The sequence below is a fragment of the Ambystoma mexicanum genome, chromosome 6p (genome assembly GCF_040938575.1).
Source record: "Ambystoma mexicanum isolate Mex_15411 chromosome 6p, UKY_AmexF1_1, whole genome shotgun sequence".
Taxonomy (NCBI): Eukaryota; Metazoa; Chordata; class Amphibia; order Caudata; family Ambystomatidae; genus Ambystoma; species Ambystoma mexicanum.
The window spans coordinates 774,144,901-774,170,276 of NC_090935.1; the positions used below are offsets into that span (position 1 = coordinate 774,144,901).

Sequence of the window (25,376 nt, forward strand, 5' to 3'; positions counted from 1 at the left end):
CCACATAAAATAGTCACAGGCAGGCGCATGCAACCCCCCATATCCTCTGTGAGAAAAGCTTCAGATGCACATCAAGCAGCGACAGTACAAGGAGAAGAATTTAGGAAATATTGAATGGCACCAACACATGCAATCAATATATCTCCCGACAGATTGCGCCACCGAGTAAGCGAAGTACAGGACACACCGGAATGGATAGCAACTGCAAACATATCTGCCACAACTGAACCATTATTACCTGGGGAGCTGATCTACGTGAAAAATATTGTGCTTTGATGGAACAGTCCCAGGTTTCAAGGTCCATATGAGATGTGTTGTGTACGTCTCTCGCTTTCCGCGTGAAGGAGTTACGATATTGGGTGCATCTCTCAGATTTCCAAAGTGCACCTGAAACTAGTGCATTACAAAAGTCAATTGACGGATCAAGGACATAACTGATGAAGTAGACGTTTAATAAAGGATCCATGCCAGGGTGGTGTGCAGTGGCACACCTCTGATTTTTCTGTTTTGCTTTTCTTTTTTCATTTGTTATTGTTCTTTTATTTTTATCTTTTTCTCTCTCTCGCTCGCTCTCCCCTCTCTCTTTTTCTTTCTCTCTCTTCCTCCCTTTCTTGGTAACCTTTTTTCTCCTCTCCAGGGATAAGCAAGGATGCCTGAATGACGTGTTCAAACCTCTCTGTTATGTAGGGATAATGATAAGCTGAATGTAATTCGTTCTAGGAATTCTGCATTATGCTTTCTTGTTAGACCGATAATTATATTTTTTTGTGTTACAATGGTCGTTGTTATCAGTGTGTATGAAGGTATGTCTGTTATATGGGGTGGCCATACAAAAGGGGTAGGGAGTGTTCAGTTATATATAAAGTGAAATAATGCTAGTATGAAAATGTCTATGATAAATAAGAATCAAACAATGTCTCACTTTTTGCCGGCCACCTCCACTGATTTTCCTAGACAAATAAAACGGCAAGTAAAAATGACATATGATTTACAAGAGATTGGGCTTTGACGCCATTTCTGACATTCAGCATTCGGAGTCGGCTAATAGCTGGTACTTCAATATGCGCACTGCTGGAAGGAATGTGATGAATGAAAGCCGTTACGTGTGCGCACTCATCCTGCATGCGTGAGGGGCTCCTAAGGTTTTAGTTCCACGTCCAGTCCCAATTATAGAGGCACAATGTCTGGTACACCTTGCACTATGTAGGATAAAGGAACAAGTGTCTACAAGCACCATATTTTTCCTTAGGAGGTCACTCGCATGTCAACAACAAATGGCAGGGTACCACAGTGACGTACCCGGCAGATGAACTGATCGAATACAGCAAAGAAATAATAGCCCAAGTAGAAACTATGTGTGCGCAAATATGGTCCCAATAGATCACAAGGCTGACATGGATAGTGACGATGGAGAAGCCAGTGCGAATACACAGAGACATGTACCATGAACTTTGTTTTAGCAGAAACACACAGTGATAGACTCTTGCATGAAGATTTCAGAGAAGGGCACTGTGTGCATATTGGAAATAGGTTAAATACTAATGACCTACAGACTCAAGGATCGGTGTGGGAAGGGGGGCGAGAGGGTGGCATTCAGTTACCTGTTATATGTAGTATGTTGTTCAATTTTCAAGATAACCAAATAGAAATACTTAAAAAAAATAAATAGGACTAGCTTGTTTTGTATGGCAAAGTGCATCTAGAAATAACAAAGTGTAAATTGTGGAGGAAACTACAGAACCCAGATAAACGTGAGCGGGATGAGTGGACTGTGGATAGAATAACTGGAAGATGTTTGAACATGGATAACAATGTTTATTATTTCCATGGGCTAGGCCTCAAGGTTTGTAAAAGTCTGCAGAGCTGCTGTGTGTTTTTGCATAGTTAGCAAATTGGAGGAAAGCATGAGCTACAGAGTGTTTTTGCATAGCTAGCAAAATGTAGAACAGCATGCTCTGACAAAACCGCTGACGACAACGAAGAAAGGCGGCTTTGGAGCATCCCCATTATGGAAAAAGGACGGATTGGGATGAAGCATTGATCCAGCTCCAGTGACATCACCATGGCAAGCTAGACCTATATAAACACCTGCTTGAGACCACTCTGGCAGGAAAAGAACAGGGGAGGGACAGGAGAAGACCGTTCAGGCAGCAGAGTCATTTGCTACCATCTTCATTTTGTAAGATTAAATTTGTTTTCCTTACCAGATCGCCTTTTTGCTTTATTTCCCTTGAGGGGTGTATTGGTGTGAGCGTAATTAGGGACACCCTAACACTAGGCCAGATTTTGGGGCCAATCATATATAGCACCCTGGAGGGGGTATCAAGACAAGTCTGTAGGAATCATTCCTCTTTGCCCAGGTGGGATAATAGCTTCCCTTCTGCTACAGATATCAAAACATATCGATACCAGAGGGGTTAGAAGCTATGACTACGTTTTGAGTCAATTCCCAACTCTGACACCATATGTAAGGAACTCATGGTGGCAACAGTAAAGACAGAGACAAGTGATCACAGTTGAAGGGTGTTTATTAAACTGTATAAATGGGTGAGAAAAACGCCTAACCGAAACCTAAATCTAAGATGGGAGCAAGCTATGATGATCAAATAACGATACAGTAGTCCTAGTGGCGTCTTGTCAAATAAAAAGAGCCTATACTAAACAAAACTATTAGCAATCCTTACCGCTAAATTACAAAACAGTGTGGGATAGTGTTCACAAGAAAAGACAGAAGTGTTAACAAATGATAAGTTAGAATGTTATGGCCGGGATCTCCCATCCCCACGTTTTTAGCACGGAACAAGGCGGAACTCTTGAGCATAGCACACTCCTGGGCTTCTCCAGCACGAGGCTACAGTTCCTTTCAGCGATAGCAGGACCTTCGGTGGTCAATTCTCTTTTCTACAAAGTCTCTTGCCTTCAAGGGCATGATGTGTCAAAATAACAAAATAAAAGTTCCTTTCCGTATTCTTTTACGTTGGGTGATGACTCTTCACCCCTGGATCTCCCTCAACCTGGCTCCAATCCTCTCAAATGTTAGCATCCCTCCATCAGGTTCTCTACGGTCTTTCACTTTGAATATTTTCATCTGTCGTATTCACGAGTCTCCATGTCTTTTTTAAACAACCTTTAACTGTGGATATCCCTGAGCCCGGTTCACTCTTGTCAACACAATGTTCACTCAGTTATCACGCTTCACCTCGCTTTGCATGCATCCCTCAGCCAGGTTCACATTTGCCAGCTACACAGTTCACTTTACTTTACCACAATGCAGGATTCACTTCCATTACATTTCCTCTCATTTAGGGGTTAAAGACCTTCGATTGTACAAGGGGTTTTATTCGGCTCTTGTATGACCACTTTGACCTCTTACATCGGCTCTCCTAGGGTCTCATGGTATCTGTAATTTTAACATAAATGGGACCAACCAGTCTTTCGAGTAAGCGTCTACGTGGCACAGGACCACTCTGCAGCTGGTCTCTCCGTGAGCTTTAAAGGTTCTGTAACACACAAGGTCTTTCTTCTTCAATTCATATCATGTTGCCATTGGCAACCTTTGCTCAACACAGCCCGGTTTTGTATCGGTTCTCCCTCCGACTCACCGGCTGTGCTGAGCTCCTTAGTGCTTCTTTTATCTGGAGTCAAGGATGGTACCACGGTAGCAAGCGCCTCTCTCCGCCTTGGTTATCAGTGTGGGAGGGCACTGTGCATCTTTGACATCTGTTACACCACATGCTAGCTGTAATTCCCGGTCTTGTAAGTCCTTTCATGGAGGCTTTGTGGGTCTGGGTCGAAAAAGGCAAGGGCACGTCCCTCCTTGTCATCCTTTCCAGTCTCACCCCCTTTCTCCTGCTCTTGAAGTGCCGTCCTGAACAGCCACCACCTTGTGCGTTTTGCCTTGCTCAAAGTATGCTCTTGTGCTCCACCTTTTATCCCTGTGGGGAAGGGCAATAGCCGTCAGGTGTGTGTAGTTAGTGTCAATTGCCTGACCCTTGTGTTGGCACATGTCAGGTAAATGGCCCTCGTGTTAGTCCGTTGTCTTTCATGGTGTAAGAAATTGTTTGTGTCGGAAAAGGGGGTTGGGGGTGAGAACTTCTGAATATCCTACGGGGTAGGAGGGTGAAAAGGTGTTATAAGGAAGGGGGTACCACATCGCACCCGTTGGTGTCCCACTTCCACTCCCCAAAGACTCCCCATCCAGGTGGTCCTCCTGCACTGGTCCACCCCCAGGGACTGGATCCAATAGTGATGGACATGTCCTGGCCATCTAGATGACAGATCCACAGAGACTAGCGGGTAAGACACCTTCAGGTTTCTCAGACTACAACGATGTACCTCAGTTCCTCACCCAAGGTTTCAGGTATTTTATATATAGGAATAGGATTTGACACTGACTGACAGCGTTATCATTGAAAGGCCTCAAATGGGGCCTAATAGACAATTACTCAAAACCTTGTCCCACAAGAAGAGGACAATGACATATAGAGTGCAGACCACTTTCATAGAGGGGCCAGATGGGAGAGTGATGAGTAATCTGCGGGAAAAAGAACATTACCGGTAAGTAATCTCTCCTTCAATGGATTGCATTCTCCTGCAGATTCCTCATCAGATAGACTTTCAAAGCATTACATAGTATGGAGGTGGGATGAAAGCCCTTTAGACAGGGAAGCTATGTAAAGCTGCCCTACAGAAATGGCGTCCACACCACGTGCTACATCCAGGCAGTAATGCCTGGTGAATGTGTGGAGCGCCAACCACGTTGTTGCTCGGCATATTTCCTTTACTGGAACGCCCCTTTGAAAAGCAGATGAAGCTTCCATGCCCCTGGTGGAATGTGCCCTGATGTCTGGGGGCAGATATTTCCCTGTATTCTGGTAAAACTCTTCAATGCAGAGAGTTATCCACTGAGAGACTGCCTGTTTTGAGACAGCCAAACCTTTCTGGACAGAGGTGGTCATTGTGTCTGAATTCCGCAGTCCTTGCCACATAAAAGATGTGAGCCCTCTAGGGTCTAGCCTGTGCAACCTCTCCTCATTTTGGAAGGATGTGGAAGATGGTAAAACACTGGCATGTCAATTCTCTGAGACACGTGGAATTCAGAGACTGCTCTATGCAGGAATCCATGCTGCACCTTGAGTGAGACTTTCTCCTTAAAGAACCAGAGGAAAGGAGGCTTACAGGATAAAGCCTGTAGCTCACTTACATGTCTTGCTGATGTGGCTGCCACCAGGAAGGCAGTTTTCAAGGTAAGCATCCTGACCGAACAATGAATGCATGGGCTCAAACAGGGCTGCCATTAAAAACGTGAAAACCAAGTTTAGGTCCCAATCCGGAACAAAGGGTGTCGGCAGAAAACTATTTACAAGGCGTTTTAGGAACTGGATTATAACCGGGATCGTGAAGAAGGATCCTTGATTAAAAACAGACAAAACCGCCGTGTAGCCCTTGACTGTACCAATCTGGCGGCCTAAGGAGGCCAGTGACAAAAGGAACACCATCATTCAAGTGGTGGGACAAGCAATAGGATCTATCCTGCATTCACTGCACCACGGCTCAAATCTTCTCCACCTGCACACGTACAGACATCTGGACTGTGTGCAGCCAGTGCCACGTTAAGTAGCTCTTCTTTGAGGTCCCCGTCATCATATCTAATCCTCTAAAGAGCCACGCATGTAGGTTGAGGGATTCTGGGTTTGGGGGGGGGGATTACCCAACCTTCCAACCGGGATAGGAGGTCCGGCTGTCGCGGCAACCAGAGAGGTGGGCAGATGGTCAATTATAGGAGTTCGAGTGCCATGTCCTCTTCGCCGAACGCATGTAGGTTGAGGGATTCTGGGTTTGGGTGGAGTACACAGCCTTCCAACCAGGATAGGAGGTCCGGCTGTCGCGGCAACCAGAGAGGTGGGCAGATGGTCAATTATAGGAGTTTGAGTGCCATGTCCTCCTCGCCGAATCCGGGGCGATCAAGATCATGGTGGCTAGAAATCTCAACCTCCAGAGAACCCACAGGATGACCAATATCGGAGGAAAAGCATAGTGGAGGTTGAAGTCTCACTCCACAAGGAATGCGTCCCCTAGTGCACCTTTGGCTGGTTGGCTCCCATGGCAAACAGATCTACCGCCGAGGTACCCCACCGAGCCAAGATCTCTTTGAGACGTCCTGGCACACTTTCCACTCATGTGAGAATGTGCTCTGCCTGCTAAAAGCATCAGCCTGCCCGCTCTCTGTTCCTGCTAGATGGACAGCTGAAGCAGAGATCTGGTTTGCCAGCAACCATAGTTGCAGCGCCTCCTTGCAAAGGGTTAGAGACTAAACACCCCTCTGTTTGTTGAGGTAGTGCAGGGCCACTGTATTGTCTGCCATAAACTTCCCTTTGATTGAGGGCGCAAAAGCCATCAGGGCTAGCCTGATCTCCCGCATATCCAACCTGCTGATTTGCCACTGGCTCTCCGTTGGTGACCAAAGGCTGCTCACCTGCAGATCTCCGCAGTGAGCACCCCAACCCTTCAATGACTCATCTGTAACCACTTGGGCCTGGGTCACTGAGGCCAAAAGGGGTCCAGCGTCCTCATGTTTTCTCTGTTGGCCCATCAAGACAGGTCGCTGGCCACTGACCTCAACACTTTGAGGATGTCCTCAGGGCATGGAAGTAATGGGACCACTGATCTCTCAATAGACATTGCAGAGAGCGCATGTTGTGGTTCTAGAAGAGTTCAACCATGTGCCTGACACTGGTGGCACTCTCTTCGGTGGTGGGGGAGTAGCCTTCCCCACCCGTGTGTCCAGGAGAGGTCTGATGAACTGGAGCTTCGGCGTTGGTGTGGCTTCTAGATGCTTAGAGAGAAGCCCAACCTGTGTAGCAGTGAGCAGTGTGCAGGTGTCCTCGAGTCGATATTTGCTCTAGCGACACCAGCCTTATAAACCAGTCATCCAGGTGTGGCAATACATGGACATCAGATCTCCTGAGGTTTGCTGCCACCACTGCCGTCAGCTTGGTAAAGTCCCTGGGTGCAGAGGTTAGACCAAAGTGGAGCACCTTGAATTGATAATGAGTGTCCCTTATGAGAAATCTTAGGAAACGCCTGTGCTTCCGATGGATCGGCACATGAAAATAAGTGTCCTAAAGATCCAGCGACACAAACCAGTCCTGAAGTTACAGAGCCTGGAGAATTTCTTTCAACGTCACCATTTTTTACTTGTCCGTCCTCAGGAACTTGTTCAAGGAACTGAGGTCCAAAATAAAACGGAGTCCTCCTCCTTTCTTGGGTACCATAAAATAACAGGAATACCAGCCAGATACTCTCGGCTCGGGTAATACCTCTTCCACAGCACCTTTCAATAAGAGAGCTCACAGTTCTCCCTGGAGCTCCTGTTCCAGTTGTTGGTGAGGGGGAGGTGGTCTGTTTGGAGGCAGTTTGTTTAAAAATGGTGGACAATTCCCCCATTCGATGAACTGCAATGCCCAGGTGTTGGAGGTTATGTCCGTCCACTGAGGCAAATGCTCGCAAATTCTCCCTCCAAGGGGAGAACTCAAAGTTGTTTGGCGGGTGCTGTCACCCCAGTCACAGCTGCCACAGTCTAATGACCCCTAGAGGCCCCCTTGCCCCATCCAGGATGCAAGAAACGTCTGTGCACTGGCCTGGCTTGTGGGAGCGGTGCTCTTTTCCCAACTGGAATGTACAGTCTATAGCCTCTTCCCCTTGAAAAGAAAACAAAAGATTGTTTAGGTGGTTGTTGCACAGCACCTTGGCAGCTATTTTAGAGTCCTTGAATTTCTCCAAGGACTCACCGTCCCTAGCGCCAAACAGGTGCTCACTATCTAAAGGTATGTCCAGCAACCTAGCTGAGACATTTGACAAGAGCCCAGAAATGTGAAAATAGGCTGTCCCAGTGGACAATCTCATTGCTATGCCCACACGATCTGCGGTATCCAGGCCCGACTGTAGTGCCTGACAAGCTACCTCCTTGCCATCACCCAAAAGATGCACAAAGCCATCCCTCATTTCGCCAGCAGAGATATAGTCTGCTGCCTGCTCAGCAAGTCTCCACAGGCCATGTGAATATTTGGCGAACGCACAGGATGCAGTCACTGTTTTGAGGGCCATGCTGCTAAAAGTAAAAATCTTTTTCGCTATGGCATCAGTCTACTTAGACTACCTGCCTGTGACAAGTTGGAGGTAGATGTGGCTGGTCTGGAGCTCAATGTAACGGCTTGCACTACTAGACCTTCAGCAGTAGGGTACGTAGACAGAAACTGAAAGTCCCCCCCTTGCCGGTTTGTACTTTTTGGTACGCTCTGAATCCACAGCTGGAATGTAGTGAGGTTTCAGCCTCAAGGTAGTAATGGGATCTGAAATAGCCACATTGAAGGGCAACAGACCCAAGGTTTCCACCACCCTCTCAACCATCCTGAAGTGTTGGGCATTACCATGCCCATAAGGGGCGGCTTGTTGCATTTCTATGTCAGGAGATGTGTCCAGACCACTATCATCATGGAGCCCTTCTGCAAGAGCAACCAAATCAGCCTGGTTGGCATAGAAGTCATCTGCACTGGCCCTTTCAGCCAGATGCCCAAATCCAAAAGGTACCCGGTGCCCCTCATTGACGAAAAATGTACTGCATAGTGATGAAGAATGTTGATTGAGACCCAGGAACAAAGGAATGGTTGGCCGTCGGCACCGACATCGATGGCGTTGTACCCAGGCCTAATGGCGCTGATGGCATTGGGCCCTTCGGTGCTATGGCCGGGTTCCCGGTAGTCGTGGATGAGCATGAGGGCGTCAGGCCTGACTTGGCTTCCTTCGTACCGAAGCCTCTGGGCACAAATGGAGCTATAGGAGCCTGCAGCATCAAGACCTTAGTTGTGCAGGCTGAAGCTGTTTTAAACATTTGCAGCATCTGCTCCTTGAAAGCCTCCCACTCAGCTTTCGAAGCACCAGGACTCAGATAGGTCTTACCACGTTCCTCTGATGAATCAGAGTCGTGCCTGTGTCGGTGGCACCGCTTCTTTTTGTGGGAAGATGAGGATGACGAATGGCTCAGAGAATGCAACCTTTTCTTGGCCTTCTTCCAAGGCCTGTCCTCCTTCTCGAGTGTAGAACCCTCTGTCTCTTGTCTCAATGACCTGGCGGTCGAACGAGCCAGGGATTTCGACGGAGGTCGCCTGAGCGTTAGCGTTGCCAACCGTTCCCTCAACGACTTGGGGTTCATCTGCTGACAAGAACCACAATCCTCAATGATCTTTACCCAGACACCACACACAGATGCCATGCGGGTTGGTGATGAACATCTTGGTGTTGTAGACTTGACACTGTGTGAACCCGGACATAGCAAAGAAAAGTGGTTGACAATGACAATTTTAGTTGAATTTTATCAAATTTGCAATTGCTCTCAGGGGACTCATTCCGAAAAGCAGCGTGTTGATCATGCAGAAAGAAGGAACATAGGTACAGGACGTAGAGTTGACGAGTGGCACGGCCGAGTCAAGACGGATCAACGGTCAAGTCAAGTAGTACTACGCCCCCCTGTCAAAGAGGTTTCTGAGCAGCTGACCCTGGAATGGATATCTATCTGATGAGGAATCTGCGGGAGAATACAAACCATTGAAAACACTTTTTAAGTGTATTGTAGCATTGCCAGCAGAAGAACACCATACATAGTTAAAATATTCTAGCTTTCTGTTTGTGTCTTTTTAAAATAATACAATTAGATATTTCGATAGAAGCCAAGTTACCTCTTGTATGCTTCCATTGCCTGAATTTTCAATTTCAGATGTTCATTCAAATAACCCAGCATTGTAAATGCAGAGGCGTCACTCTGAATTCTTTCTGGAAGATAATAAAAAAATCCACAATAGAAATTAACAGCATATCGATAAATGTAGACAAGCCCTCAATAATGACAGTGCTTGTATTAAACTAAAGTTCTGTATTGGCACAATACTTTTCTTGGTACTGTGATGAATGCAATGGAGTCATCAAAGATTCCCCCGGAGGTAACCTCCTCCCATGTGGACAGGGAACGGCAGCCGTTACCTGATCCTGGACCTGGGGCAGTTTTACGAGTGAGGATCACATGGGGGAGAGAACTACCGGCTGGATCTTTTGGTTTCATTGGTTAAGACGAGGTATCCCCCTCTTTCCAAGGAGGAAGATCCTTTGATACCCATTTTCCTAATGGCCTATTGTCAATCCAGTCTGGCCACCACCTCCGGCCCAAATACCCCTAACACACACATACAACCTTCTCTTCTAATATGCTTCACTGTAAACATCCTGAGAAAAACATTTGCAAAGTATAAGCCCAATAAAATCCATGGACTCCAATTCCCATAATCACTCAGGTACTGATACGAGGAGGAGAATGAGAGAATTTGTGCAGAGTGACCAGTGCCCAAAGTACAACACGTAGGCTAGTTGTTTGTTAAAGCCTACATTGCGCAGGACATTTAAAGATGGTGTCCGCACACGGAAGAGGAGCCGCCGTGCAGGAGAGGACGGTACACTCCAGGCAGACACACAGAAACGCCTAGCGGTACCGAAGAAGGGATGCTGCAGATGAGCAGGAAGTGCCCTGGGGATGCTAGGATCTGTACAGAAGCTCCTGGGTGTCATGCCTCTCATGGAAGCAGCATTCATTCACTCGGAACGGGAGAAGCCGACAGCGTGTGACTCCGGAGCCGCACAGAACGCTGGGGAGACCTCTGCTACCTCCAGGGAGGAAAGCGAACAAAGCAGCTGTTCCACAAAGGTGCGGGCAGAGTCAGAGACACTGTTGAGTCTACCCAAAGCAGCTGGGTATCCCGGGATGTTCAGACAAGCATGCCAGCCCGCATTTGATAAACTTGAGATTGCTAATGATGAAAAGAGCGTAAGAAGAATATCTGAATGCAGTCATGACAAAGTATTATTGCAACACCGAATAGGAAGAATGTTTGCATGCAATGCCATATATCATTTATTTTATTTTTGCATTTGTTATACGCCCAAACCCAGGGGTATCACGGCATAGTTACAGACATCTTAATTATGATTCAACAGTTTTCAAGGTACATACATATTCCATCAGTTACAAGACAAATGACATGATGTAGACACATTGGTTGACGTGTGCATTGATAGCTATTACAAAGTCATGTTATTATTTACAATTTTAAGTGGAATTTCTTATCTAAAATTGGTTGAACAACCAGGTTTTTTGAAGTTTTTTGAAGCACTGGAGGGATTCTTCACTTCTTGATGCTAACGGAAAGGGCAATCTAGTGTTTAGGGGCCAAGACTGGGAAGCTACTACCGCCGGCTCTGAAGCTTTTGTAGCGAGGGATCACCAGGAGTGAGTTTTTATTAGATCTGAGCGTTCTGTTGGATTCTTTTTTAATTATTGAATTATTGATGTAAATGGGTGCTTTCTTATTAAGACATTTGTGGGTAACACACAGAGATTTGAAGATAATCCTGGCCTTAATGGGTAACCAATGGTTATCCCTCCTGATATTAGAGATGTGGTCAGATTATTTTAGCCCTAGTGCTGCTCGTAGCGCTTTATTTTGCATGAGTTGTAGTTTGCCTAGGTTGAAATTTGATGTCCCTGTTACAACAGTCCAATTTGGATACTATCAATGCCCTTGCTAAGGTGATGCAGTTTGTGGGTGAGAGGAATTGTCGATTTAGGGCAATTAACTTAGATGTTTAGAAGGTGAATGAGGATAGAGCATTCACATGTTTCGTCATATTTAGGTTAGCGTCGAGGTAGACTCCTAAGGTTTTTACTTGTTTTGAGACTGGAATCAGAGTACCATCGATGTTGATAGATGTATAATCCGAATGGAGGGTGTTGATTGGGAGCCCACAATGAGAATCTCAGTTTTCTCATCGTTAATGCATAGGCTAATCAGAGCCATCCAGTTTTGAATTATTGCGTATATTTTATTGATGATCATCGTGTCATGGTCATAGTTTTCTGTGATTGGAATGAGGATCTGGGTGTCATCTGCAAAATTAGTGTAGATGACACCCATAGCATGCAAAGCAGAAACAAGGAGCTTAGTATATGCGTTGTTTAGGGTAGGCAAGAGACTTGACCCTTGCGGTACCCTGATGGGGACTGGGATTGGATCTGCAGCCTCTTTACCAATGGATACTCTAGACGTATGTTCAGCTAGAAAGGATTTCATCCAGAGGGTGGAATCTTTAGAGAAACTAAAGTCATTCGCAAGTGTAGCACATAGTTTATCATGGTCCACTAGATTGAATGCTGCTGACAGATCTAGCAACAGCAGTATGCAGAGTTTACTGGTGTCGCTAATGGTGTCCATCTGGATTTTCAGATCAAGGAGTGCCGTTTCGGTACTATGGTTAGGCCTAAAACCCGATTGTCTGGTTTTGTTCTAGATGGGCTTGAATTGGGGTGTACGCTATTTTATCTATGATCTTAAGCAGAAATGGGACCATAGTTATTGGTTGGTAGTTAGTAGGTATTGTTGCGTCCAGCGAAGGTTTTTTCAGAAGAGGGGTCACTCATGCTTCTTTTATACTCGCTGGCACTATGTTCGTATTGAACGAGGCATTTAGAAAGTTGGTGATAATAGGAGTGATTAGGAGCACATAATTTTACTAAGTGTGCTGGGAAGTTATACCCTTTACAATTGGATGCTTTTAGTTTGGATATGGTGGTTAACACTGAATCTTGGATAACCAGAGAGAAGTAGAACAGAATATTTGTTTTATTATCCGTTGAATTGAGAGTGGATTCGGGCATATTTTTGTCAGCTAAGATTTTTCTTTTGGTGATGATTTTCTTTTGTAGTAATTCAATTTTGGAGGTTAATGCATTTTGGATAGTGGTGCACCATTCTTTGCTGAATTTGCCGGGGTGGTGGCTGGGGTTGGATTTTCCAGTTCTCTAAGGATGGTGAAGAGCACCTTAGAGTTTGAGGAGGAGTTATTAATGCGAGTGTTTGCTGTATGGGTTATGATTGCTGCTTTGTAGATTTTATTGCCAGCTATGAATGCATTAGCTGAGTCTGTTGTGAGAGATTTTTTGGTGTACTTTGTGAGAGATTTTTTGTGGATGTGTTCAAGGGATCTTTTGGTCTGCCTAAGCATGACTAGTTCTTCATTGAACCAAAAGCTTGTGCGTTTGTCAACGTGTCGAGTTTTAGTTATAATGGGTGCTACTGAATTGATAGTAGTTGTAAGACACTTATGGTACATATCTGCAAGGTGACAAGGGTTGTCCCTTATGGCAGAATAGGTTGAAAGGGCATCGCTGAGTAGTGGGCAGAGGTTATCAGCTGTTAGCTTACGGGTGTTTCTTGTTTCAAACGTGTCCATTGTCATGGTCTTGGGGGCACAGGTATCATTATTGATAGTAGTAAAGTTGATGCAGTGGTAATCTGTCCAGTCAAGGGGTACGACTGACTCAATGGTTACCTGGGAGTTAAGCATGAGTACCCAATCGAGTATTCTTCCCTTGTTATGGGTGGGCACCTTCACTACTTGAGTAAAATTAATATCTTGGAGTGCAACATGGAAAGCTTCTGCTTTATGGCCCAGATTATCATTGAAACCTAAGTTGATGTCACCTAGGATGATACATCTGGTATTAGGTTTGATGTGAGGTGCTAATAGAAGCTGGATATCTAGGTCCGGGTGGGAGATAATGTTAAGTGATCTGTAAATGACCAGAATGTTAGTTGTTGATTTAGGGTTGGGTGAAAATGTGGCTAGGAGAAGTTCAACCCCAACCCAATACAGGGGCAGGAGATGTCAATGTGTAAGAGAAGTTTGAGCTAGTGCTACCTTAGGCAAACATAGCAAGTACCTCCCGGTATAAGCAATTTTTGTGTATAACCAAGGAACTGTGAATTAATTACGAAAAAGTCCTGGCAGGCAAGTACACCAAGCAGTTAAAGTTATGTACAGATTCCTGGCAGGAGACTATACCAGGGAATTTGAAAGGAGCTATAAGAGAAATCCTGGCAGGCAAGTGTAGAAGGAAGTTGAGATTGATTAAAGGAACTATAAAAAGAAACCTTGGCATGCGAGTATACCAGGTCGATGAGATTAAATAAAGATTCCTGGCAGGCGAGTACACCAGGCAATCTGCAGAGTTAAAGGAAATTTTACAGAACAGATTTAAAGAAAATCTTACAAAAAGACTGTTGCAAATCTTGTGATGTAAACACAAACTTTGTGAGTCCAGTGAAGAAACAAAGGAACTGTTAATTAAAGTGGAACTTTTACCATCCTATTCAAGAATCCAGGGGGAAGGAACCACCGCCTGGATCGAAGGGTCTTTACCGTGGAGAACATTCAAGTTGAAGTCATTATTACATTTTTGGTTTTTAACACTTTTTGGCAATACCAAGAAAAAGACATTTCCTTGCAGCCTTTGTTGTGTTGTTTTAGTGTGAGGGTCAGGATAGGACGTTTTGGACACAAAGCCGGGAAGGCTTTCCAGTTACTGACTCCTGATATAGAAAGATCCTTAGTTTTGATAGGGAGGGAAACTCCTTTTAGAACAGGGCCAGTTCGGCAGTTTCCCCAACCCAATTTTATTATAATAAAACTAAGGGGGCTCTGTCCCCTTGGCGCCCAACCCCCCCTCGGCGACTGCTGTGTGTTGAACTTGGTGGCTTGGTCACCTCGTATGACTACTCCACCAAGGACTCTCTCGCTCAGTTCGCACCCCCAACCCTTTCGTTACTTGTTTATTTGTTAAGTAACAGAACTTCGAAAAACGAAAACACTGGACCTACTTGGGCACATCTTTATTTACAGCATTTCTTTCCAAACAATATTATTGTTTGAGAACTTTCAATGTTTATACCTGTTTTTGAGCAACATCTTGACAATGCAACATATAATTGTCCATGGCTGAACAGCCATCTCCTCCCATGTGATCCTCCCTCATAATACGACCCCCAGGGTCAGGATCAAGTAGCGGCTGCCGTCCTCTGGCCACATGGGAGAAGATTTTAGCCTGGGGATCAGTGATGACTCCACAGGATGCATCACAATACATACTCTGTTAAGGAGGTATAGGTAATTAAGGCTTCACACTGGTTTACCCAGTCCTGTCCACGTATTTCGTGTTTAAGACTTTGGGGATTGGCAGATAACAGATCTTCGTCACATAGAAATTAATTTAGATCGTTCCTACATTCTTTACTAAATGTATTTAGTACAGTTGATGAACCAGGTAACAAGATTTCCTAAAGTACTTCATATAACACCCGATCTTTCTTCCCAGGCAAATCCACTTTTTCGAGGCCACACATCTGATAGGGTATAACTTCCCATTTGTAGAATCTCACTACAGGCAGGTGTGAGAATATGGAAAATTTCTGTTTAACCTTTTCATTTGTGCCACTAAAGGAATTTGTTTTGTACGGAGTCTTTCTGAAGTGTTGTTTCTATTGGACGAATTAGTAATTGGATATCCCAAACAAGTCATAAACTAACATCCTCAATTTGTTCATATATAAAACCAACTGCCTTGTTCCTGCTTCCTACCCTTTTTAAATGTCATAGTGGCAGTTTTAGAGATGAATAGGTCAAAAGAAGGAACACCTTCACACTCTCCTGTGTACCCTGTTGTCTAAAATAAATAAACACAGACACTCAAGTAATGGTATTTCACTCAAAAGATTGTTTGGACTGTATTATACATCGTGAATGGGAATGATTGATGTGTCAATATTTCTTTTCACCAAACATTACTTTCTATACCACACATATAGGCCATGAAAGCAGACACCAGTGATGCCGGTGAATGCTTGTGCGACAGAGCCGATGACAAATTCAGTAATAGTCACAACATAGTGAACAGCATAATAACAAGTACAAAACAAAACGAAAAAAACATAGTATTCTTGACACAAACAGTGATGTTACACTGTAGGTAAGAGGTGCGTCTACATCAAGGTGTTTCTGCCGTCTCAGGGGGCTAGATGGGCCTCGTGTCTACTACGGCATTCATCAGGACGTGGTCTGTGTGGGGGTGCTGTAGACAGGGAAAGGGAATATTGTTTAGGAGAGAGTTCAAGTGAAATGATTTAAAAGTCAATTTAATGGTTGGCTGTACCATGTATATAATATCATGGAAGGAAGACAGCTTACCTGGGTGGAAGAAATTCCACCAGGTATTCCTGTGTGGGGCCGTCAGTTGGGGCTCCTAGAGCAAGAAAAAGGAGGTATTAGTCTCCTCAGATGAGATCATGTGTAAAAAATCGACACATGCAGCACCAAGTGATTGTGCAGCTTGTTGTATCAGTGAAATAAAATCTTCCCTCACGTGCAGGACTGGGATCCACCAGGATTTCGTGTGATGCACAGTCCTGCAAGAGGTCACTAAATCAGTACCATGTTATTGATACGAGAAGCATTATCTAGGTGGACAAAGAATTTCAGCGCCGTAAGCGTACCTGGTGGCAAAGCGCGAGCGATGCTCCGTGCAGGCTGTGTTCTGCCGGGGTCTGCAAGGACAGCTGAGTCACTCCAGGACAGACAGAAAGCGAAAGACGCAGCGTAATGGACGCCGTCGCTAAGCAGCCGATCATTATATACCGGCGGCCATGTTGGAATGGTTTAATGGCGCCGGGATACCACGTTTCACCCGGGGGTAACCCAATCCTCTACACCGGTGTGGAATAGGGGGTCCAAAACGTGTGGGCAATGAAACAGGTGACTGTTAGGTACTTATTTGGGATTATGGAGTAACCAAAAGCGTAAGATGATAACGGTTGTCATGGTAACAAGTCAGACGTGCCGTAGCAGCAAAAAAACATTATACAAAAACGAGCATAATTTAACTAGACATATATGGCTAGACATCACTTGAATACATGGACAAATACAGTAATTGGTTCAGTAATCAATTGCTGACCGAATGGTAATAACAGTTGTCACGGTAACCAATTAGACATGCTCTAGCAGTAAAAACCCTTACAGAGGAGCGAGCATAATTCACTTGGACATATATGGCTAGACATAGCTTGAATACATGAAAAAACCGAATGGTGATAACGATTGTCATGGTGACAAGTCAGACGTGCTGGAGCAAGCATAATTCACTAGACATATATGGCTAGGCATAGTTTGAATACATGAAAATACATAGTATTAAATTCCTAACCACAGTGTCCTGCGGGTGTTAGCCATTTTGTGTTTATAAGAAAGATTTCCACTCAAGTGAAATGTTGAGTCCTGCTTGCACTGTATCTAGTTTATGGACCCATCTTTGCTCAAGTTGGGTCAGGGTCTTATTCAAGTCCCCTCCCCGTTTGCCTCTGGTCACCTTCTGCAGTATAAACCATCTAAGGTCTGTGTGTTTGTGTTTTGCTTTATTGAAATGTTCAACCAGGGGTTTATCTGCTACCATGTTCCTTATGCATGATCGGTGCTCAGAGATGCGCATTTTTATTGGGCGAATGGTCTTGCCTACATAGAGTAATCCACGGGGGCACTGTATGATGTATACCACACCTTTGGTGTTACAGTTCGTGTGCTCTTTCATCGTCCATTTGATTGTCTTATGTTCAAACGATTTCTTCTGCAGGGTGAGCGGGCATGCTACACAGTTCCCACATTTGAAATGTCCCTTGGTGGGTGGTAGATCCCAGAGAGTGTTTTCGCTTCTTTCCGGTGTGCCAATGAATGTATGGACTAGGGAATCCTTCAGGTTTTTGATTTTCTTAAAGGCGAAACATGGTGTTTTACTCAAAATGCCTGGTTGTTTGACCAAGTGCCAATTTTTCTTCACGGTTTTCTGTATGAAATGGCTCAATGGTCCAAAGGTGGTCACACATACTAGTCTTCCTAATTCCCTTTTGGGCTTGTTTTCAAGGCAGATCTCCCTCAGTGTGTTTCTTGCTCTCTTGTTAGCTTGCTTTATGGATTTCCGTGGGTATCCTCTCTCAATTAGACATCCTTGTAGGTCTTCTGCATGTTCCCTGTATCTTTTTCGACATTGGTGCAGTTTCTACGAATACGTAGGAACTGTCCATATGGTAGATTATACTTTAACCCCATGGGATGATAACTGCTGTAGTGGAGTAGGGTGTTACAATCTGTTGGTTTTCGAAAGAGTTCTGTTTTGATTTGGTTCCCCGTTCTGTATATGTGTAAGTCCAGAAAATCAATCTGGTGATGTCCCAATGGATGGTGAACTTTATGTGCGGGCTACGTGCATTCAGCCAGAGGTGGAATGCCTGGAGTTCGTTGGGGGTACCATCCCAGATGATCAAGACGTCGTCGATGTAGCGTTTCCAAAGGGCAATGTGGTCATGGAAGGGGTTCACTTCCGTTGCCACATTCTTTTTCTTGTATTCAGCCATGAAGAGGTTAGTGATGTCAGGGGCAAAAGTTGCCCCCATGCTCACTCCCTTGATTTGTTTATAAATTTGGTCTTGAAAGAGGAAGAAGTTCTCAGACATGGCCAACCTGATGCATTCCAAGATGAAAGCAGTGGGCGTAGTGTCTACATCTTCTCGGGTGTCAAGGAGGTCAAGTAACGCCTGCAGGCCCTCGTCCTGAGGGATGGATGTATATAGTGCCTCGACATCCATAGTGGCAAAAAGGCTGTTGTTAGTTAGGGAAATACCATTGAGCAAATTGATGGTGCTGGTGGAGTCCTTGAGGTATGAGGGCATCCTGGCAACAAACGGTTTTAGAATACAATCGGTGTAAAGAGATAGGGGTTCGAATAATGACTCACATGCGGAAACTATCAGTCTTCCTGGTGGTGTATGTGTGTTCTTGTGCACTTTCGGCAGGATGTAAAAGGCTGGAATTCTTGGATTTGTTTGATTCAGGAAGGATTGCTCCTCCTCACCGATCCATCCTTCTTCCAGAGCATGTTGGGTGAGGCTCATAATTTCGACTTGTAGAGTCTTAGTAGGATCGGACATAAGTGGTTTGTATGACGTGGTCTCGCTGAGGAGACGTAGACATTCGGTATTGTATTTGGTGGTGTCCTAAACAACTATACCGCCGCCTTTGTCTGCCGGCTTGATCGTGATAGATAGATCTGTCTTGAGTACTCTCAGGGCTGCTCGTTCTTCCCGATCTAGGTTATCTCTGTAGTAGTTTTGTTTAGAGAAGCCGGCCATCACGGTTTTGGTGACTACCCTCTTAAATGCTTCAATTTCGCATGGAATCGAATTTGGTGGTGGGTAGAAAGTAGATTTTTGTTTGAGACCAGTAATATTGTCTGATCTAGATTCAGGATGTTGATCTTGTTGCTCCACCTCTCTCGTAGCAGGTAGGTAGACTTCAAAAAAATGTTTGAGGCGTATGTTCCCATAGAACCTCCGAAGTTCCAGCTCGATTTCGAACGGTTGAGATTTCTGGCCTGGGACAAAAGAGAGCCCCTTTCCTAGGAGCCTTAATTCAGCAGGAGTCATCACACGGTCGAAAAGGATGAAGACGGGTGTCCTGAGGCTGGTGCTTGATTCTGATACCACAGGCGTGTCCTCATACGCTGACCCGATGGCGCAGGTCTCCTTCTGGGTATGCCTCTTTGACCTCCCCTGGGAAAAAAGGTTGTTGCTGGCCTCCAGAGCCTATCAAACCAGCAGAGCTTCCGCTACCACTGGATGAGGACCCAGAAAAATTGGCTCCTCTATTTCTCCTGTTATATCCCTGACTGATTAGTAAGTCAGTATAGTAGGTGGGCCTCAAGTAAGGATATGTCCTCTCCTCCGAGTAGTTAGTCAGGTCCTTCTTGAATTTATCAACCTTCCTGTCTAGAGTCAGACTTTTGAATTTCGTAATCTCAATCTCTAATTTATCAAGTTTTTCTTTAGCTTTGTGTATGGTTTGATCTTCAAGGAATATTTTCTCAAGTTCCTGTAGTTCCTTGCCTTGTTTTTCACATTCTTCTTTGGCCGTGTTGATGACTAAGATTAGCCAATCTCTGCTACATTTGTTCCCAACTCTGCTGAAGTTCTTGGTGAATTTGGGATTGTCGGTAAATACTCGAGGGATATTGTGCACTTGTAAACCCTCTGGGATGATTCCGGCTTTCAAATACTCAAGCATAAATGTGCCGTGGAGCTCGGTGCGTATTATCTTCTTCTTTTTTTGATTGAGTATTTCTATTTGGTCTTCTGTCAAACCCCTGGTGATGGCACCTTCTTCATTACGAAGTGCGGATGCTGTCCCAAGGAGCTGCTTGAAATAGTCGTCAGTGAATGAGACTATGTTGACTTTATCCATGAGGATTCTAGATTAGATCGGCAAAATCCGGCCCAGCAAGGGTCGGAGTGGCCCACAGCCACGGGCTGTACTAAATAGATTTCTAAATTAGGGCTCCTGTAGGGGGACCTATTCTGCCCAGGAAGGCTACTTATAAACACGGATACAATTGAACAGGTCAAAAGAAGGAACACCTTCACACTCTCCTGTGCACCCTGTTGTCTAAAATAAATAAACACAGACACTCAAGTAATGGTATTTCACTCAAAAGATTGTTTGGACTGTATTATACATCGTGAATGGGATTGATTGATGTGTCAACATTTCTTTTCACCAAACATTACTTTCTATACCACACATATAGGCCATGAAAGCAGACACCAGTAATGCCGGTGAATGCTTGTGCGACAGAACCGAGGACAAATTCAGTAATAGTCACAACATAGTGAACAGCATAATAACAAGTACAAAACAAAACGAAAAAAACATAATATTCTTGACACAAACAGTGATGTTACACTGTAGGTAAGAGGTGCGTCTACACCAAGGTGTTTCTGCCGTCTCAGGGGGCTAGATGGGCCTCGTGTCTACTACGGCATTCATCAGGACGTGGTCTGTGTGGGGGTGCTGTAGACAGGGAAAGGGAATATTGTTTAGGAGAGAGTTCAAGTGAAATGATTTAAAAGTCAATTTAATGGTTGGCTGTACCATGTATATAATATCATGGAAGGAAGACAGCTTACCTGGGCGGAAGAAATTCTACCAGGTATTCGTGTGTGGGGCCGTCAGTCGGGGCTCCTAGAGCAAGAAAAAGGAGGTATTAGTCTCCTCAGACACATCAATCAATCCCATTCACGATGTAAAATGCAGTCCAAACAATCTTTTGAGTGAAATACCATTACTTGAGTGTCTGTGTTTATTTATTTTAGACAACAGGGTACACAGGAGAGTGTGAAGGTGTTCCTTCTTTTGACCTGTTCAACTGTATCCGTGTTTATAAGTAGCCTTCCTGGGCAGAATAGGTCCCCCTACAGGAGCCCTAATTTAGAAATCTATTTAGTACAGCCCGTGGCTGTGGGCCACTCTGACCCTTGCTGGGCCGGATTTTGCCGATCTAATCTAGAATCCTCATGGATAAAGTCAACATAGTCTCATTCACTGATGACTATTTCAAGCAGCTCCTTGGGAAAGCATCCGCACTTCGTAATGAAGAAGGTGCCATCACCAGGGGTTTGACAGAAGACCAAATAGAAATACTCAATCAAAAAAAGAAGAAGATAATACGCACCGAGCTCCACGGCACATTTATGCTTGAGTATTTGTAAGCGTAATCATCCAAGAGGGTTTACAAGTGCGCAATATCCCTCGAGTATTTACCGACAATCCCAAATTCACCAAGAACTTCAGCGGAGTTGGGAACAAATGTAGCCGAGATTGGCTAATCTTAGTCATCGACACGGCCAAAGAAGAATGTGAAAAACAAGGCAAGGAACTACAGGAACTTGAGAAAAAATTCCCTGAAGATCAAACCATACACGAAGCTAAAGAAAAACTTGATAAATTAGAGATTGAGATTACGAAATTCAAAAATCTGACTATAGACAGGAAGGTTGATAAATTCAAGAAGGACCTGACTAACTACTCAGAGGAGAGGACATATCCTTACTTGAGGCCCACCTACTATACTGACTTACAAATCAATCAGGGATATAACAGGAGAAATAGAGAAGCGAATTTTTCTGGGTCCTCATCCAGTGGTAGCGGAAGCTCCGTTGGTTTGATAGGCTCTGGAGGCCAGCAACAACCTTTTTTTCCCAGGGGAGGTCAAAGAGGCAGACCCAGAAGGAGACCTGCGCCATCGGGTCAGCGTATGAGGACGCGCCAGCGGTATCAGAATCAAGCACCAGCCTCGGGATACCCGTCTTCATCCTTTCCGACCGTGTGATGACTCCTGCTGAATTAAGGCTCCTAGGAAAGGGGCTCTCTTTTGCCCCAGCCCAGAAATCTCAACTGTTCGAAATCGAGCTGGAACTTCGGAGGTTCTATAGGAACATACGCCTCAAACATTTTTTTAAAGTCTACCTACCTGCTACGAGAGAGGCGGAGCAACAAGATCAACATCCCGAATCTAGATCAGACAATATTACTGGTCTCAAACAAAAATCTACTTTCTACCCACCACCAAATTCGATTCCATGCGAAATTGAAGCATTTGAGAGGGTAGTCACCAAAACCGTGATGGCCGGCTTCTCTAAACAAAACTACTACAGAGATAACCTGGATCGGGAAGAACGAGCAGCCCTGAGAGTACTCAAGACAGATATATCTATAACGATAAAGCTGGCAGACAAAGGCGGCGGTATAGTTGTTTAGGACACCACCAAAAACAATACCGAATGCCTACGTCTCCTCAGCGAGACCACGTCATACAAACCACTTAAGTCCGATCCTACTAAGACTCTACAAGCCGGAATTATGAGCCTTACCAACATGCTCTGGAAGAAGGATGGATCTGTGAGGAGCAATCCTTCCTGAATCAAACAAATCCAAGAATTCCAGACTTTTACATCCTGCCGAAAGTGCACAAGAACACACATACACCACCAGGAAGACCGATAGTTTCCGCATGCGAGTCATTATTCGAACCCCTATCTCTTTACACCGATTTTTTTCTAAAACCGTTTGTTGCCAGGATGCCCTCATACCTCAAGGACTCCACCAGCACCATCAATTTGCTCAATGGAATTTTCCTAACTAACAACAGCCTTTTTGCCACTATGGATGTCGAGGCACTATATACATCCATCCCTCAGGACGAGGGCCTGCAGGCGTTACGTGACCTCCTTGACACCCGAGAAGATGTAGACACTACGCCCACTGCTTTCATCTTGGAATGCATCAGGTTGGCCATGTCTGAGAACTTCTTCCTCTTTCAAGACCAAATTTATAAACAAATCAAGGGAGTGAGCATGGGGGCAACTTTTGCCCCTGACATCGCTAACCTCTTCATGGCTGAATACGAGAAAAAGAATATGGCAACGGAAGCAAACCCCTTCCATGAGCACATTGCCCTTTGGAAACGCTACATCGACGACGTCTTGATCATCTGGGATGGTACCCCCAACGAACTCCAGGCATTCCACCTCTGGCTGAATGCACGTAGCCCGAACATAAAGTTCACCATCCATTGGGACCATCACCAGATTGATTTTCTGGACTTACACATATACAGAACGGGGAACCAAATCAAAACAGAACTCTTTCGAAAACCGACAGATCGTAACACCCTACTCCACTACAGCAGTTATCATCCCATGGGGTTAAAGTATAATCTACCATATGGACAGTTCCTACGTATTCGTAGAAACTGCACCGATGTCGAAAAAGATACAGGGAACATGCAGAAGACCTACAAGGACGTCTAATTGAGAGAGGATACCCACGGAAATCCATAAAGCAAGCTAACAAGAGAGCAAGAAACACACCGAGGGAGATCTGCCTTGAAAACAAGCCCAAAAGGGAATTAGGAAGACTAGTATGTGTGACCACCTTTGGACCATTGAGCCATTTGATACAGAAAACCGTGAAGAAAAATTGGCACTTGGTCAAACAACCAGGCACTTTGAGTAAAACACCATGTTTCGCCTTTAAGAAAAACAAAAACCTGAAGGATTCCCTAGTCCATACATTCATTGGCACACCGGAAAGAAGCGAAAACACTCTCTGGGATCTACCACCCAGCAAGGGACATTTCAAATGTGGGAACTGTGTAGCATGCCCGCTCACCCTGCAGAAGAAATCGTTTGAACATAAGACAATCAAATGGACGATGAAAGAGCACACGAACTGTAACACCAAAGGTGTGGTATACATCATACAGTGCCCCTGTGGATTACTCTACGTAGGCAAGACCATTCACCCAATAAAGATGCGCATCTCTGAGCACCGATCATGCATAAGGAACATGGTAGCAGATAAACCCCTGGTGGAACATTTCAATAAAGCAAAACACAAAGACACAGATGTTAGATGGTTTATACTGCAGAAGGTGACCGGAGCCAAACGGGGAGGGGACTTGAATAAGACCCTGACCCAACTTGAGCAAAGATGGGTCCATAAACTAGATACAGTGCAAGCAGGACTCAACATTTCACTTGAGTGGAAATCTTTCTTATAAACACAAAATGGCTAACACCCGCAGGACACTGTGGTTAGGAATTTAATACTATGTATTTTCATGTATTCAAACTATGCCTAATGTTATATGATTGGGTACTCCCAATTTTTTGTTATCGAGGGGGCGGCACTATCAATGGGAGACTAATATGTAGAAAACAAAAAGTGATAGGTCGCCTTCCCCTACCTCAAGACCCTGAGTCGCAAAAAGGTTATGTCCAAGGTAGCCTTATATAATTTTCAGGTTACAAACACCAACCCTCATACAAACACCCAAATTATTGTTCAATTTTCAATTTATTATTCAAAAAATTAGTATAAAAACATTAATATGCAAAACAACGCCTAAAGAAATATAAAAAAAAACATAAAAAAAAAAACACACTGTGCTGATCACTTACAATCTAAATGGTGACAATGCACCAGACCTTTCAAAACGTCAAATGACCATAGTGAAAGGTGATGGGAAAGGACAGTATACATGTACATACTTACAGTAAGATATACTGTCCTTTCCCATCACCTTTCACTATGGTCATTTGACGTTTTGAAAGGTCTGGTGCATTGTCACCATTTAGATTGTAAGTGATCAGCACAGTGTGTTTTTTTTATGTTTTTTTTTTATATTTCTTTAGGCGTTGTTTTGCATATTAATGTTTTTATACTAATTTTTTGAATAATAAATTGAAAATTGAACAATAATTTGGGTGTTTGTATGAGGGTTGGTGTTTGTAACCTGAAAATTATATAAGGCTACCTTGGACATAACCTTTTTGCGACTCAGGGTCTTGAGGTAGGGGAAGGCGACCTATCACTTTTTGTTTTCTTCAAACTATGCCTAGCCATATATGTCTAGTGAATTATGCTTGCTCCAACACGTCTGACTTGTCACCATGACAACCGTTATCACCATTCGGTTTTTTCATGTATTCAAGCTATGTCTAGCCATATATGTCCAAGTGAATTATGCTCGCTCCTCTGTAAGGGTTTTTACTGCTAGA

The 25,376-nt window shown here is 44.5% G+C and overlaps 1 protein-coding gene across 1 annotated transcript in view; it reads right to left on the minus strand.

Moving 5' to 3' along the window:
• Positions 1 to 25,376, minus strand: part of SKIC3 (SKI3 subunit of superkiller complex) — a 2,336,627-nt gene that overhangs the window by 1,042,503 nt on the left and 1,268,748 nt on the right. The window contains exon 27 of the mRNA XM_069627646.1: positions 9,735 to 9,828. Within this exon, the coding sequence (XP_069483747.1) occupies positions 9,735 to 9,828 (94 nt within the window). The remainder of the gene's footprint in view (positions 1 to 9,734; positions 9,829 to 25,376) is intronic.